At 51.0% G+C, this 16066-nt stretch overlaps 1 protein-coding gene across 3 annotated transcripts in view; it reads right to left on the bottom strand.

Moving 5' to 3' along the window:
• Window positions 1–16066, bottom strand: part of bbx (bobby sox) — a 270510-nt gene that overhangs the window by 43052 nt on the left and 211392 nt on the right. The window contains exon 1 of one of the 3 annotated variants that reach the window (XM_075692971.1): window positions 1107–1273. The exons of the other annotated variants lie outside the window; for them this stretch is intronic. Coding sequence (XP_075549086.1) covers window positions 1107–1139 — 33 coding nt within the window. The 5' untranslated portion in view covers window positions 1140–1273. Of the gene's footprint in view, window positions 1–1106; window positions 1274–16066 lie in introns of those variants that run through there. 3 annotated transcript variants of the gene reach the window in all.

Genomic DNA, 16066 nt, shown 5'->3' with positions numbered 1-16066 from the left:
GATTGAAATAACCATGTGATATTAAACAATGTTCTTCCCTCTAGTGAAGTTTCATGCAGGGTGTTCCAGCATGTAATGTCACATGAAATTTATAGCAACCAAAAAGATAGCTGCACAACGTATGCACTTTGACGTGCAGGACAAAGATCAATCAAGCCCAAATTTGAACTGGTTATCAGAGTTACCTTTAAAAATGCCGTGCCATGACTCTAGATTTGTTTTAAGTCTGCCCAGTGAGGCATTATATTTTCATTTAGAATTTGCAAAGAATTGCAATTAAGCCTTTCTCCGTTCACTGGTACCCATAGTTAATAAAAGCATTTGACTTGAATTTCTTAGCCGACAGAAGTGAATGGAGTGTTTAGGAATCTCATTTCCCTCAAGCTTATCATATAAATCATGGAAGCTTTGGTAAAGAATTCAAAGCGCAAACTAGTAAGCGAAAAATTGAAGTCAGTTTGTGTGGTCCTCTCTGTAAATTGTCATAAACTAGCACCAGGGAGAGCATGCACGGGTTGTCCCCCATGTAAGGTCTTCCTTAATATAATGAAGCCAAACTTTGGAAGCCTCCCAATCTAAACTAAATGTACAGATGAATGTACAGTCGATGCTACTTTGGGCTAATGAATGAAAAAAAAAAATGTAGTCAGGAGCCCAGTCGAACACTGTGAAATTGGGCTTTAACAGTGCAACTGTGCTTGCTTGAACTGTACTTCTGGCTGTTTAAAAGCACAAAATTTTGTACATGCGTGTTCAAACAATGAAATGCCCACCAACAATAATTTTCAGATGACGGCTTCATGCCGTGTAGCCACGCTCAAACTAAACGTGTATTCGGTTTTTGCCAATGTCTTGTGCACACAACAAACGGGGGCACGTCCAGCAATTTCCGGACGTCCTCTGTACACCTGCTGCTAAGGTGGCCGACCATAAGAGGCACAGATATGCAGGAAGCGATAGGACAAGTACAAGTGCGGATCACATGCGGCCTGAAGGCAAGCAGCATTTACCGTAGTTACGTGTCTGCTGCGCTAATCCCTCGATCACAGAAACGATGGTAAGCCGCCGCCGCCAAATCGGCACTGCGCTCGCGATACCCACAGTACCTCAGCCACTTCCAGTCGCAGCTCAAGAAACATGTCGGCGACGGCGGAACGCCAGGCCTGCCCGCCCGGCAGCGGAGGTGCACGGGATTCATGGCAGTATTTATGTGCACCACAGCGACACGCTGCGCAGTCATCGTCGAGCCATTCACGAAAGCGGCGCGCAAACCCCCGTGGCACGACTGCGCGCGCGGTTTCGACACCGTACTTCAGCCATCGCCTGCATCCGGAGTTCACGCACTCAATTTAGCACGCCAGCAGAGGAGGCTACGCACATTGTGAAAGCGCGCAATGCCGCCAGAGTAACAGCAGCGGCAGGTGCCTTCGCGTCTCAGGTCGCGCAGAGGTGCACGGAACTGGAAGTGGGCAGAGGAAAGGAGAGTGCGGGAGGGGGAGAGGCTGCTGCTTGGAGCGAGACGCTGGCTGCCCAGCCGAGCGGAATATCCGGGCGCAGCGGAGACACGGCGCGCGGGGCGCTGCAGCAGCGCCGGAGGTCAACGGCCCGCGCCGCCGCCGCCGTCGGCCAACCGACCGGTGGGGCCGCTCCATCACGGCGGCGGCCCGCATTCCGCGCTCCCCTCCGCCGAGTCTGGCCACGCGCTGCCGCGATAAGCACCGCGCTCGCCCCCCTCCCGATCTCTACGAACGCCCGGGGCACGCCGCGGTGCGTGTCCAGGGCCTGACCGCTAGCGCTGGGAAGAGAGTCGCGAGGGCATTTGACTGACATCCACGGCTTCTTACAACTCGTATTGTAAACGCTCATGGCAGAAGTCGGGGCAGCGTGGTACGCAATATGGCGGCCCCACACACTGCTTGAAGCGGAGGCCTCGTCTGAATCGGACTGCGCACCTGCAAATGCAGCAGCTGCGCAAGCACTGGGTATTGCTTTAGAAGTTGACCCAAATTTGGCAAAAGCTATCCGCCTTGCACGCGCTAGTTTTTTTTTATGGCGCTGAACGCTCTTTAGCGTACGCAAGCACTTTGCGTCCGCTAGTTATGAAACTCCTCTACCGATGCGCGTCTTCAGAGTGCGTGGTCAAAAGCATACAACACATCTCTGGAACGTAATACTGGGGCCCGACTGACCGACCAAGAACATCGGCACTAACCTGTAGTGAGCAGCAGCATCGTGCGCAGAAGCAATGCCGTATATATACTCGATTGAGGGCCGTACTCATGTAGCCGCGCCCCCAACTTGGCAGCCCACAATTGTAAAATATATATTATATATTGAAATAAAGAACTCGAAGACTTGTGAGCGTCGCAGCTTGTGTACATGCTCTTTGATTCTGAGCGCCTGTCATGCGCGGTCACCCGCCGTGGTTGCTAAGTGGCTATGGTGTTAAGCTGCTGAGCACGAGGTCGCGGGATCGAATCCCGGCCACGGCGGCCGCATTTCGATGAGGGCGAAATGCGAAAACACCTGTGTACTTAGATTTAGGTGCAAGTTAAAGAACCCCAGGTAGTCAAAATTTCCGGAGTCCTCCACTACGGCGTGCCTCATAATCAGAAAGTGGTTTTGGCACGTAAAACCCCATAATTTAATTTTTTTTTTTTTTGTCATGCGCGGTCGTCGGACATCGCAGTGAAAAGCTGTGGCGTCACAGCTATATCTCACCCTATGTAGGGCACTGACGACGACTGAATCCATGAGTGCACTACCGAACCGCGTCTTAACAGCGGTGATAGCGACAGTAGCGAGGACTATAGACGGGCACCAGCTGGGTGGCGTCCTTGCGTGAACAAATATATGCGCCATGAAAACAACAACGCTCGCTCTTTTAGCACAAAGATATCAGAAATACTACACACCACCAGAAAAATTAAACCGCGAATTCCGTGCCTCCTAAAGATTGAGAAAAAGAAAGTACGGCTCTTAACACGAGTATGTACCATATGTCCCGCTACACCACCCTGTGGATTTTTTTTCTGGGAACGGCAATCCAATTCCCTTTGTTTGTCTACACTTAGTGTCGGCTTATCGACTGCATGAACCATACCACAAGGATATCGTTATTTTATTTTCACAGTGCAGGGTTAGCATGCCTGCGCCTTTATGGTATGTATGGCTCAATTGCGCTTTTTCTTTTCATAATGTTGGCTGCTTCTGTGTGTTGGGTCAGCCGGCTCCTAAGTATAGCCAACATTGCTACACGCTGCGGTTAAAGGAATACACAATTACAATCCGGTCTTTCAACCAACCAGAATCTTTTTTTTTTTTTCGGAGACTATTCTTTCGCCCCCCCCCCCCCCACTTTCTTTCTCTCCTTTTTTAATCCCCAATTGCAGCTCGGACAATCCTGATCAGACCATCTGCCGTCACATCTTTGCTCACGGAGCCCAGACCACGCCGAGCCGCTCGGGCTCCAACGGGCCCCCCTTCGTCGGCGGGCGCACGGAATCGGAACGGTCCTAACGACAAGTGCTCTGGGCACGCATAAGCACAAGCTTCCGGTTTCCGCGCGACGCCACACGATTCATCCGGAGCACAGAAAACAAAAATGCGGAAAGGAACAGACCAACGGCCCTTCTGCCGGCGTGTGCATGCCTGGGGAAACCAAAACAATTGCAGGAACGGCCCGAGCTAACGACGACGTAGAGAGCGCGGACTGAAAAAAAATGAAAAAAAAAGAAAGCAGGAGCGCGAGAAACGTGCGCGAGGTGGGCGCTCTTCTCCACACCGTTTCTGCCGAGTCGACGCGCTGGCACCATGCCCGCCAGTAGAGGCATGCGCTAGAAACTGCGAAGTCCACAACGGAAAGCCGCCGACTTACGGATGCAGTTCACCAACCTGCGACGACATCAGGGGCCACAATCATTCGGCTTGCTTTTGGGCCTTCAAGGATATCACACGGAAGTGCGACAAAAGCGGACCTAGCGCACCATGTTGACACAAAGTATGGATACTCAAGCAACACAAAAAATGATAATAGTAAGTTTAGGCTTTAAATACACTACTCAAGCGAAAGGAAGTCGATTATTAGTGGGCAAAAAATAAAGGCGGATTTTTAATTTCTGAACTTTCCGCCCAAACGGCCACGCCTTTCGTGACGTGACTCGCGACGTCAGTGTCGTCATGAGTTGCATGGCAACTATCGCACACTTGGGCAGTCTAAGGTGTGAGGAAAGTTTCTAGCTTTAGTGTTCGCTTGCTTGGTTACGAACTAATTACAATCGCTGTCTGTAGATTAACGATTAACTAGCCCCGAGCGGCCGCTTTCAAAACCCGTGACAACACGGACAGACGCTGCGGCGATGTCACCGTGACGTCGCCTCTGGTCTTTCATTTTCGTATCAAACTTCCGCTGCTGGTTAAGGGCCCATAGTGGACTATAATATATCTGGTGTTCCGGAAGTGCGACATACCAATCTACCTTAAGTGCGCCAGAGTAAAGCCACCATTACTGCTTGTCAACAACATGGGCTCTCCTGGACTTCTTAAGCCGTTAATGTGTACAGAGGACCCCTATGAGCAAATACGCATAAAAAAGCACAGGCTGCGGCCACAACTCTCAGAACATGCTAGTTCTGTATGTGTAAGGTTGGCATTTCAGATGCTTTAGGCATTTGAGGTGCTTTAGATATCGCTATCTGTCTACGCTCAGAGATCAGTCATGATGCGAAACAAAAGCAAGCACCTTCAAGTCATCCTCAAATTATGTCAGCTCATGTGAGAAGAAACCCCGTGTGATGTCAAAACCCATTTCATTTCGCAGATTTTATCTGGATTGTGGTAGAAAACGTCGTGTTACATAGTTTGAGCCATCGCAAACAAACGCCGCCTGAGCTCGCGATACGATGACGGTCGGCAGTGCGCCTCGAAGTCGAGTCCGCAAGCCAGTCTGTTGGCTGTGGCTTGGAAAAAAAATCTAAGCAACTTCGAGGAGGTAGATAAAAGAAAGGCAGTAATGTTCCACTTTACTTTCTTTTAAAATCAACTTTCTTGTAGAGTTACGGCATAGGCTCCCTTTAGGGAGGGAGCCTACGCGTCAACTCTACAAGAAAGTGAATTGCAGCGCCGCCCTTAGAATGAAGTAGTAACTACACTTTTAAAGGGACACTAGCGATCAAACAATTTAGTTTGGGCTGGTTGGGTATACATTAAATACTGTGCATTCATTTGACAGAAAAAAGAAAGGCCTGTTATTATTACTGGACAAAATAAAGGCCAAATTGGAGAGGATCGTTACAGCAGGGGCAGGAGCCTCTGTCAGGCCTTGAGCCTTTAGCTCCTGCTCCACTTTCGCTGTAGAAAGAAAGAAAGAAAGAAAGAAAGAAAGAAAGAAAGAAAGAAAGAAAGAAAGAAAGAAAGAAAGAAAGAAAGAAAGAAAGAAAGAAAGAAAGAAAGAAAGAAAGAAAGAAAGAAAGAAAGGACATTACTCAGCCGACGGAAATCGCTCGAGAAGATGGAACACAAGACAGCAATAGAAAACTATAAAAGATAAACGTATCAAGGAGGATGAATTTTACGATGGTTCGAAGGGCAAATGCACTGTTTTTCAATGCTAGGGCAGGCTAAGAACACGAATTTTAAAAAGGAGATCTTCCCAAGATGACATGCGCGTAGCATGCAGGAATACCGCGGAGACAGTATGCGCATAACTTGTTAGACTGTCAGAGTATACATCCAGATATACGTAAAGAAATGTGGTCAGTCTCCACGAAGCCCTATACAGATGATGATGTATAAGGTTTTATGGCGCAAGGGCCAGGTATGGCCAAATAGCGCCAAACTAGGCCCTATACAGGGTTTAAAAGATGGTGTGGGGGTAAACGCTGGCTCGATCAACATCAGCATGAGGAGTCCTTTAGAATATTGGTAGCGCTAAACTTTCTAAATAAATAAAAAGGAAAGAACCAGAGTGACGTGCATGGCACATGACCACAGGATGGTGTGTGTAACCGTGAGCTTATATAGACAGCAAGGAGTGAAGATTAAAGCAGATATAGTTACATTAAAGTTGCACATAAACGTAACTCGTATGCCGAGATGTGCTCGCACATGCCACTCTCCCGTTTCAAAGGAAAATCATCTAATTCATGGAGCCAAGGAAGAGCTTCGAATAGAGGTCCGTTTATGAACACGTTTAAGCCAGCGAGAAGCGTGCCGGCCGCTCCAGTGAAAGTATTCCCGAAAATTATGAAGGTCCGAGAATGCGGTCTCAGTTCAACTGCCGCATACGGAGAGACACCGAGAAGGGCGAGAAGCGAAAACAAACCATCACGGAATACGGGACCCAAGCTGGCCGCCTACGGTGGCATGAAACGAAGCTTCCACGGCGTCGCACAATACTATCATCCGGCAGCCCAGCATCAGCCGAAAGTGTTCACGTGAAACGATTAGATAAAGTATTATCAATAAAAAGCTTGCTAGACAGCTCTATACAAGCAGCTCTATTCTTTCTTTATAGTGTGCTGGGGCCGTTGTTTCGACGTCTTTCTGCGGATGCAACCGCTACACCAACGTCTTCGCCCGCGGTATTTCTCAATTATCGGCTGTCTTCGGAGGAAATTTCATTAAGCGTGTGTGATAGCACCGACATGCGGTTGCCCATAGTTTCTCCCTCAAGTAAAACCAGTTCGCGCTGGTTTTGTTTTTACAAAGAAACGAGACAACATTAAATTAATTTGTTTCGACTACACTTTCCGAGCAAGTTCAGACGGTGCTGCGTTTCGCTAGACCGCTTGGCCAGTGCAAGTTGGCGCAGCGTGTGCAAACGAACGCCGCCACTCGCTTCGCACGGTGTAGGCCTCGTGCAGAACGGCTTCCCGGCGTTTGCGAGCGATGCAGTGCGCAAGGAGAAAGCACGGCTCGTTCTTCGCGAGCCGGCAACTAACGCTGAATTGGCATGGACTATTGTTCCCCAAACGCAGGGCGAATTGAATGGATCTTACAAAAAAGAAAAAAAGAAAGTGCATGGATCTTACGCATATGTGGGAACCTGTTATAAGCGAATCGTTCTTTGACGTTTACTGAAATGTCCTCACTTAACTACCCTCCTCCTCCTTCACTTCCGTGTGGCTCAACGCCCCTCGCTAAATGCATGGCCTGGCCCCGTTTTGTTCGCTTCTTTCTTCACACTCGATCGGCCGTTTCTGTTGCTAATTTCTTCATTCTTTTCTCCAGCCAACTTCCAATTTCCTGTTACCTTCGTCTTCAGCTCTTGCTCCTTGTTCTGCTTGTATATTGAGGCATGCACATGCCCTTTCTAGTGGAGTGGCCGAGAACACGTGCTCAGTGCCACATGCCCAGAGACCGAAGTTGTATAATCGGCAAGGCAGACGCAAGGTGGGGAGAAGCGGCAAAGAAACCTTCGTTGCCGAATGTCTCCAAAGCGAGGAAGGAACGAGAAAACTGTGCAACCGTAACACGGCCAATAGGCAAGCCTTCACATCATTACCTCAACAGACGCCGTGCTGGCAACCGCGCAACGACTGGACGTGATCACCGTCAGAAGGCTTCCCTCAAAAATAACTAGCGTCGATAGGAAGTGCAAGCATGGCTGGCGGTTCAGCCAGGATGGACATAATCAGTGGTGCATGGATTTAGCTGCGCTTCGTCTTTCCGATTCGAGACATCTTTGCGACCCTGCAAATTGATCGTATTCGGCAAAAATATTGCGTTATACTTTTCAACTATTCGTGACAATCATGCACGTGCCCAGACTTGCTGCCTTCGTGCATTTAGAAGACCAACTGCTTGCAAATGTAGGCCAATAAAACCATATAAACGTCCGCCTGGAACTATTCTACGCTTATAGGGACCGCCTACGAAGGGATTACAGATCGCACTTTCAGGTATTTCCATGAAACAGACGTTCTCTTCGCATTTAAATTTACACTGATGGTACTGCCTGTAATTCCCATGGTAGCTGAACGATCACGGCGTCAGGGTTCCCTCTAGAAATTTTTGCAGGAAATTCCATGGCAACCGTGACGCGCTGCAGTACGCTCTCCGCGTCCTCGACGAGAGCGCCCGACCTTTGACGGTGCACCACGCTGGCTCGGTCGCGGGACGATAAAGGCTTTGGGAGGTCGACCTTCGCACGCCGTGACGCGCTGGGTATCTCTCGGCCGGCGGCATCTCGCTTGCTGAGCGTTCGACTCGAGAAGACTACGCGGCAGGCGGGGGACAACACGCTGCCTTATCGATCCGTCCGTATACGTTACAGAGTCGCCAGCAAAAGAAAAAGAACAGCCCGGGATCTCGTCCTCCAAGGCAAATCCCGTTCAACGCTTTGTCCTGCTGTGTTCGATAAGTATTCGGGAAAAGCAAAATAAATATATGCGCCGATAAGCTATCGTCAGTGTGACTGTTTATCGCCCATAGAGCAAGATCGTGAGGACGCATGCGTAGAGGAGAGAGCGATTGGCAGCTGCAGCCGGCCACGTCAGCTTCCAAACGAGCTGGCTTATCTACCCAGTCCACACGGAGGGGCCCCTGGGCGCTTAAGCTGCTGCGCCGAGAGCAGTGCACCAGATCACACACGCCTATAGCGAAGGGATGAATATCTTGCAGGAGACGCATTCACGATGCTCGCTGGCCATCGCACCCCTTGAGGGAAGCGTTTCCACGTTCTGCACGCACCCTGTGTGCATCGTTTATCGGCAAAGAAAGACCATATACGCTGCACCATGAAAGAAACCAAGGACGCAGCCCAATAGGTTTCGAGAACTTTTCCAGCATACAAACGGCCCAATCACGAGAAAACGTTCTGGAATCTACGACACCATGCCGTGCCGGCGCATTTGTTCCGGCGAGAAATTAAGAAAAATGGCACCCTGGCCAGCATTTTATCTCTAGACAACAACCTATCCCTCCCAAAATGAATGCATTACAGGAGTTTTGGACAGATAAATAATATATTTACACTATGGGGAAGTGGGTAAGGGGAAGGCCGATGCGGCTAAGTGCACTTTACCAGTGTACAACAATCTTGTACTGCCGTTTAGAGCCTCTCTGACAACAGAAAGGAAAGCAGCAGCTTGACGGCAGGTAACTATGGACACCGATAGGGAGCCTCCACGCTAAGGCGCACCCCAAGTGCGCGCATATCTAGAGCAGGGCGTGAATTCGTTAACTTGGATGAATGCCGGTCGACAGCGCCGCCTCGGCAGCGCGCATTCGCGTGGCAACATGCGCTGCGCTCCTAGTCACACTCGAGGGAGGTCATTGCCCTCGCAGAGGTATCGTTCGTCTCTCCGACGATTCCTCGCGGTAAGCGATCGCACTGACAGTCGGTCCAGCGACGCCTGTGGTCAGACTCGCAGCAGGGCGTGCTTGTTTGTAGAGCTGTACAATGCTAGCGCCGTAAATGTGTTACATCCCTGTGCTAACGTGGTCGCATAAAAGCGTCGCTAAAGCGGAAGGCAATCAGACACGTTTTGCGCCAGCGGCACGTACAGGTTCCCAACACACTTACAGGCTGGTAAGTTAACAAAGGCGACGCTATAATATTTTTTTCTCTCCCTCTTCTTCTCGCTCAATTTCGTAGTGGTATCGCCCTTGCTGTTCTATGTGCATATTTTGCGGCAATATCTTTGAGAATTATGCACCGACTACCCAAGTTTGTGACTAGGCCAATGGCATTCGCATTTGATAGCCAGTCTGTAATACAACTTCCTATAGCAAGAGAATCGATACAGCATCTGATAACGAGGAGGCATGGAGAGGAGGTCTACAGTGGTACACCCGTGAAGGCGCGGGCTGCGTGCGGAAGCTTGTCAGGAATACTCTGTATACGGTTCTCGGTATACAAGGGAAGGCTGCCTGGATTTATTTCCACCATGTGGATTATTAGTTTACCACTCGTTAAAATCCCGGGACCCGCGGTCAGAAAGGCGCTTCGGCGATGTCGCTCGGCAGTACATGCGCGAGGTTAGCAGCTCTATATTCATTTTCTCCCTTGTTTCGTGCTGAATATGTTATGTATTTGTGAACAACACTGCCACGTAATGGACCCTGGGCCTTCGTCAAGCTAATGCAATAGGTTTCTGCCCAGATGTCGCTCCAGTTCCCTTTGTTACGAAAAATAAAATTTAAATGGAACACTTTTTTCCGAAGTGTTGTAAAAGTGCTGCACTACACGAGTGAGTGTTCAGAAGTCTCAACCGCACCACAATTACTGAAAATCGTGAGCAAATGAATGCAACGCATACGCACGGAAATGGCGCTGTCCTCGCCATCCTCAAAGTTGTGCTCATTCGCCTAGTGCATCTGGTTATAGTCGCATGTATTACAGCCAACGCTGCCGGGACGAGCTAAAGTTTAGGCGTGGCATCGGTGGTGGCGGAACAAGCTCCGCGATATGCAATACGTTTTACATCGATAACGCGAACTGAACGCCTCGGGCTCGTTATAAGGCATAGTAACCCTCTGTATGCGACCTCGTTATCACGTGGTTTCCCTTTTGCAGCTTCGCGGGGAAGTGTCCATCCAAGCGTTGTCCAGCGGGCGCCGTAATCGGCGACGCGGGTCGAGTTAAAGCCAGAGTCACAGCGCGGGGTCGACAAGAAGAGTCGGCCGCTCGGAATGCTGCGGGGGAGCACGCAGCACGCGTTCCGAGGCACACGGGGCCCACCATGTACGGCGAAATCGAAAGGAAAAGTAGTAAACGCGATGGGACTCTCAACGCGACAAACACGGGAAACGAAGCCATACGAATGTTAGACAGAAAAGACGGCACATACTGAAGGAAGGAGACGCTGCACGTATATGGAAGCGGCGACTGGTCTTCGGGAACGGGCTGCTGTCCGGCAGAACGACCAGAGGGTGCCCATCGATTTTTTTTCGCCGAGCTCTTTTCGGCGAGGAGGACGGACCGGGCCGAGCCGAGCCGGACAGGCGAGGGTCACCCGGTATTTCCCCCGCGGGAAGGGGCTCAGCGATGCGAGTTCGCTGGCCTCGGCGTCGAAACCCGCTCGCGAGAAATGCGCGACGCCTCTATCTAGTCCCCCTCCTCCTCCCCATTTCCGATCTATTCCCTGTCATTAGTTGTTGTTTTTTTATTTATTCCCACGAGGAGTCGCCTAGCGCAGAGGGCTGGGAGAGGGAGCAAAAGCACACGCGCAACTTCTGCGGCGTTGATCTCCCTTTCTTTTTCCCCAAGTCGTTTCCAAGGCGACGGTGACAAAGGCCCCCTTTTCTGCCGCGCGATATATCCGAAATCGCAAACTTTTCCACCTTGCATCACACACGCACGTACACACGCGCGCTCCTGAGCCGATCCAGTACGAAATACGCGCACAGGCCGTATGCGCCGTTACCGTATGAGTCAGACGAGGCCCCCGGCGTGAAATCAATGGTCAGCCGCGGTCGCCAAAACCGCACTGCACGAGAAAAAAGAACGAGAGGCGGCTCACTCGAATGGTGACTGCACCTGGCTTTCCATTCCGATCAATATCTGTGTGCGCGCGTTGAGGTATCAATCACACGCCAGACACGAAGGCGCTAATTCACTTTTACAGGAAACACTGAAGCTACGCCACAAATTTTGAGGCACTCGACGCCTCACAAACTCGTGAAGCGCGTGGTAAGTGAAAACTATAGGTAACAGGCAGAGATAATGGACAATTCTCAAGAAATTGCAATATCCAACATCGCGGGATCAAATATAGTTACATTGAGGCTAAGTGCATGCTGCGGCACGTGCTCGACTCGCGCTCAAGTTCAAAACAAGCACCATCCAAATTAAGACCACGCTAATCCGAAAATACATAGCCGTGCTACTGTACAGCGCATTAAATGAACGATCGACGCTCGGCGCAGAACACGCGACGCCGCAACTGATAGAGAAAGGAGACACGTAGAAAAATTTTTCAGAGTAATGAAGTCCCGACAGCGCTCGTTTCGCGCTCAAACACTGGTTGCGCGACCGCCGATAGCCGCCTGCATCAAAAACGTCCTTCCTACGGCCGCCGATCGTCACTGCAGGCGTCAACCACATGGAACGTTTTGTCCCGCGCTGTGCCACGCATGTCATGTAGTCCGTTGTCTCAATGTAGTTAGCTCGTCGCTTATATATACCATCCGGGGCGGAACGGCGAATGCGAGAGCAGTTGCCGTCGAAGAGCCTACTCAGCCTACTCAGGTACGTCGATATATACGCAATACGCCACACTTACAGGCGGGGACAATATTTTACGGGTTCGGCGAGCGCGTGTCTAAGTGCATTCTTGCGCCCTCTGACGAAGCGGGAGCCTGAAGTCGAGACATGCGGCAGGGGATGCGCGTTCTTTCGTGCTCGTGTGCCGGCGAACTGGCAAAGCCAGCGCTTACTTCATCAGAGGGCACGCGGTTCGCAGATCCCGCAAAAATATTGTCCTTGCCTGTAAAAATGAAGAAAGCACTGTCATGGGTCCGGCCATCATAACCCGACTCCAGGGGGCCGGCCCTTTCTTAAGAATTCCGTTCCTCCAATAACGAAGGCACGGATTCGCGCGAGTCAACGATGCCAGTTACAAAACAATATAGTTACAAAACGCAGCTCCCAGTAGCGTTGCGACGATTGGCTGACGCCCCAAAGCCTACATGTGTACTATAAGATATACCACATTGGAAACCCACGACAGGATACTACAACAGATGGAGCCACCGCCTCGAGAAATCCAAACGACCACATAAGCACGCAAGAAAGAATAACTTAGAACTATGTCCTTGGTTCAAATCGATTGGGCGCCTCGTAATCGATGACGTAACTGATCCGCTCGCAGATCTCTTTATAACGCGGGGCAGCTCCCCCCCCCCCCCCCCTTCCTCGACTATCGCGCGCACTCGCCGCGCGAGGGAGACCTTTTCTTGCAGCGCGACCTCGCCCTCCACGCCCGCGCTGACGCAGCTCCGAGCGAGTGTTGTCCCTCCCAGCTCTCTCTCTCCCCGCCCAGTGCTCTGCAGCAGTGTCGGCGGCACGCGAGGTGGTGGTGTCGGCGCGCGCCCAACTCTGCCGTCCCGATCCTCCGGGGCGAGTCGACCAAGGCAGATCGATACGCCGGCCTTGACCGAGAAATGGCTCTGCCGACCTTTTCTCCGCGGCTACAAAGCTATCCCCCACAGCCTCGCCGCTTTGCGTCCCTCCACGAGGACGACGCTGGGTTCGACGCACTACCCCTACACGAGCGGCGCACACTGGCGCGCTCCCGTTGCGACACAGCGCGCTGAACGACGACGACGCCGTCACGATAGGAAAAGCGACGGGCGCGCGCGCTCCCACAGCGCGCAGCCCCCGTCGCGTGCAATCGGATCCCCAGTGGCGCCCACGCTCGTTTCCGATGTGAATGGGTCCACTTGCCCGAGCGGAACATCTCCACCGCCGAGTTGTAGTCTACAGATGTCCGTCGTTCGCTTCGATTTTTGATACGACATGCATAGCGATCAAACCTTGCGTGCGCTGGTTCGGTTCAGCGGGCAGCTTCATGAAAAGGTGCGCCGGACACGTGCGAAAATGGGGCCGAATTTACGAAGGCTTTCGTGAGCGCTGCTTGCTAAGGGCCGGCACATTCGCTAATGATATGTCCAACAACACGATTTTCTTTCTTTCTACAGCGAACCTGTATATGGCTAGGGTTCCGTGCATATTGTTCTCCGGAAACAAATACTATCATCATCAACGTTTCATACACCCGTAAACAAGCGATAAATGCAATAACTCATAGTCCCGTAAGGTTCGTGGCTACTCACTTTGCGTGAATTAGCTGCGAAGACATTACCCCTGTTGTCGTTGTCGGTGATTTCAATGTGGATGTGTCGGTACCGAAAAAGGAGCGGTTTACGCGTTCCGTGTCGCAGGCATATATATGCGATGCCTAGCGATGCGATGCCTTGCGATGCCACACCGATCTGGCCCAACCGACCAAACAGCGGCGTGCGTGCATCGATTTGACATAACCAAAGAATGTGATTACAGTTGCGAGTGAAATAATGACCACAGATGAAGACAATAAATGAGTGTGCGTACATTTTCGTCACGATGCCCACCCATCAAGACAATAAATTATGTTCGTACCTTTGTTCAAAATTATGTGCCACCTCCGTGTCGTGTGCTAAAGAGCTTCTGGTCAACCACCTTCACAGAGTGTAATGGCTCGGGTTTTTTTTTTTTTTTTTGCATAGTTACTAGTAACAGTAGTAGTACGAGCGGTGTTGATGTCGTCGCTAACGGGCTAACTACTTCAATAGATTCTAAATGCCACCAGCCTCCGCTAGCACACGAAAGTGCAGTCGACAAAATCAACCACGGTAAAACGCTGTAGATCGAACCACGGAGAGCACGCGCGTCGACAGATAAGTGTGCACCGGGCTTCCATTGCATCGTCTCGACTCCCTCGCATCTCATGGACGCTTGCCCTTAACCACGAATCTTGCCGACGAATTGGATGAAGAAATTACATTTTTTTACCGCTGCGGGGACTTTCCCGCATATTTGGACAACAAAAGCAACACTCCTCGTGCAGCAAGGCACACAGTATCGAGCAATTTCATTTCTTATATACACATTCTGTTATTTATTCAAGGGTACTCTGACGATGCTAAGAAAGTCGTGTAAGACAACTTTAAATCCTTATTACGAGAGTAAGAAGGTCTAGGGGTACTACGGCTTCATTATCACCATTAGATCACGCACAAAGTAAACCTTAGTCGCAAACATGATTTTTTTTTTTTTTTCGTTATCGGAACACTCTGGGAACGGCCAGTCGAATGTGCCACATGACTGGGCGGGTACTCCCAATCGAGGGCGACGATGAGAGCTTCGTTTACGGGTGTAGAAGCGCACGCAATCCGTTTGTTCAGACACAGCAAAGCAACGCCGCTCGGGAGACCCTGCTCGGCGCCGGAGCAACAAGGCGCTCCCCAGAGAATCGGGTGAGGAGGAGGCCAACATAATTCCACCGCACACGTCAACGCTCGGTCGCTGATAACAGAGCGGGGCGGATCGGCCGCTGTCAGGTTGAACAGCGAAGATGAGGAGATCCGTGCGATTACAGCGCGGCCAAGTGGCTTGCGGCTCGCGCAAGTCTGGTAGCTAGTCAGCCGGGCGCGGCCGTTGCCAATTTTCATTAGCGGAACGCGGCACGGCGCCCGCTGGTCGTCGACGGCAACAACCGCCTCTACTCAGCCGCAATCCGTTTGGACCCGTCGAAGGCGTGGCCGTGCTGGCGTATCGATTTGCGTCACGCTCCACCAAAAGGACCGTACGTTGTGCCGAAGACGGCCACCACCCACGGACTCGCCGCCGCGCTAACTTACAACGATTACGGCAACAAAAACCGTATCGACCGCATTCAGTGCGATGGGAGGAGAAACGATTGAGCTGAAGGGTATTTCAGACGTGGTGCTGCAGTCCATGGAGTCGCAGACTGCCAACCTGCGGGAGTCGCTTGAACGCGAGTCGTGAAGAAGGCGTTCGCACCTTTCTCGCAGGTGCACGGTCCACGCTTTCTTTCGCGCCGTTTCCGAAATGGACGCGCACAAAATCGCCCTGATTTTCGATATTTCAAGTGAAAGCGGCGAAACGAGACAATTGCGTAGGTGTTTACCTTGGACGCTTTGTAAGGAGGCGCGTTACGAACAATGGCACCCAAGATGAAAAACACGGGAAATGTTGGAATGTCGACCATGGTGAAAAATAGTCGACGCCAATTTTGACTCAACTTCACCCCTTTATTCTTGCTCGTTTTGACGCAAGCCCAGCAATCGTTTCCTAAACTGTCATTATGGCGGCGCAGTCGAGTCTGCCAACTTGTCTAAGTCTCGAGACCAAGCAACCAAACGTTCTCAAAACTTGTGATTCAAATATCGACGACAGCTGTGACGTCATTGTGGTCGTGCGTTGAGAGACCGACAAAGCTAAACCAAGAGCGGGGCGTGAGCGAATGAGGCCACGTTTGTGCCTCAATCAAATTTCTGCCTATTCGGGCCCTGTCGCGCCGCCATTGAATTGTCCTATATTTTTATTACACTCTGACAG

The sequence above is a fragment of the Dermacentor variabilis genome, chromosome 5, assembly GCF_050947875.1.
Source record: "Dermacentor variabilis isolate Ectoservices chromosome 5, ASM5094787v1, whole genome shotgun sequence".
Taxonomy (NCBI): Eukaryota; Metazoa; Arthropoda; class Arachnida; order Ixodida; family Ixodidae; genus Dermacentor; species Dermacentor variabilis.
Note: the sequence above shows the minus strand (reverse complement) of the source record. Positions and strands in the feature narration are given on the sequence as shown.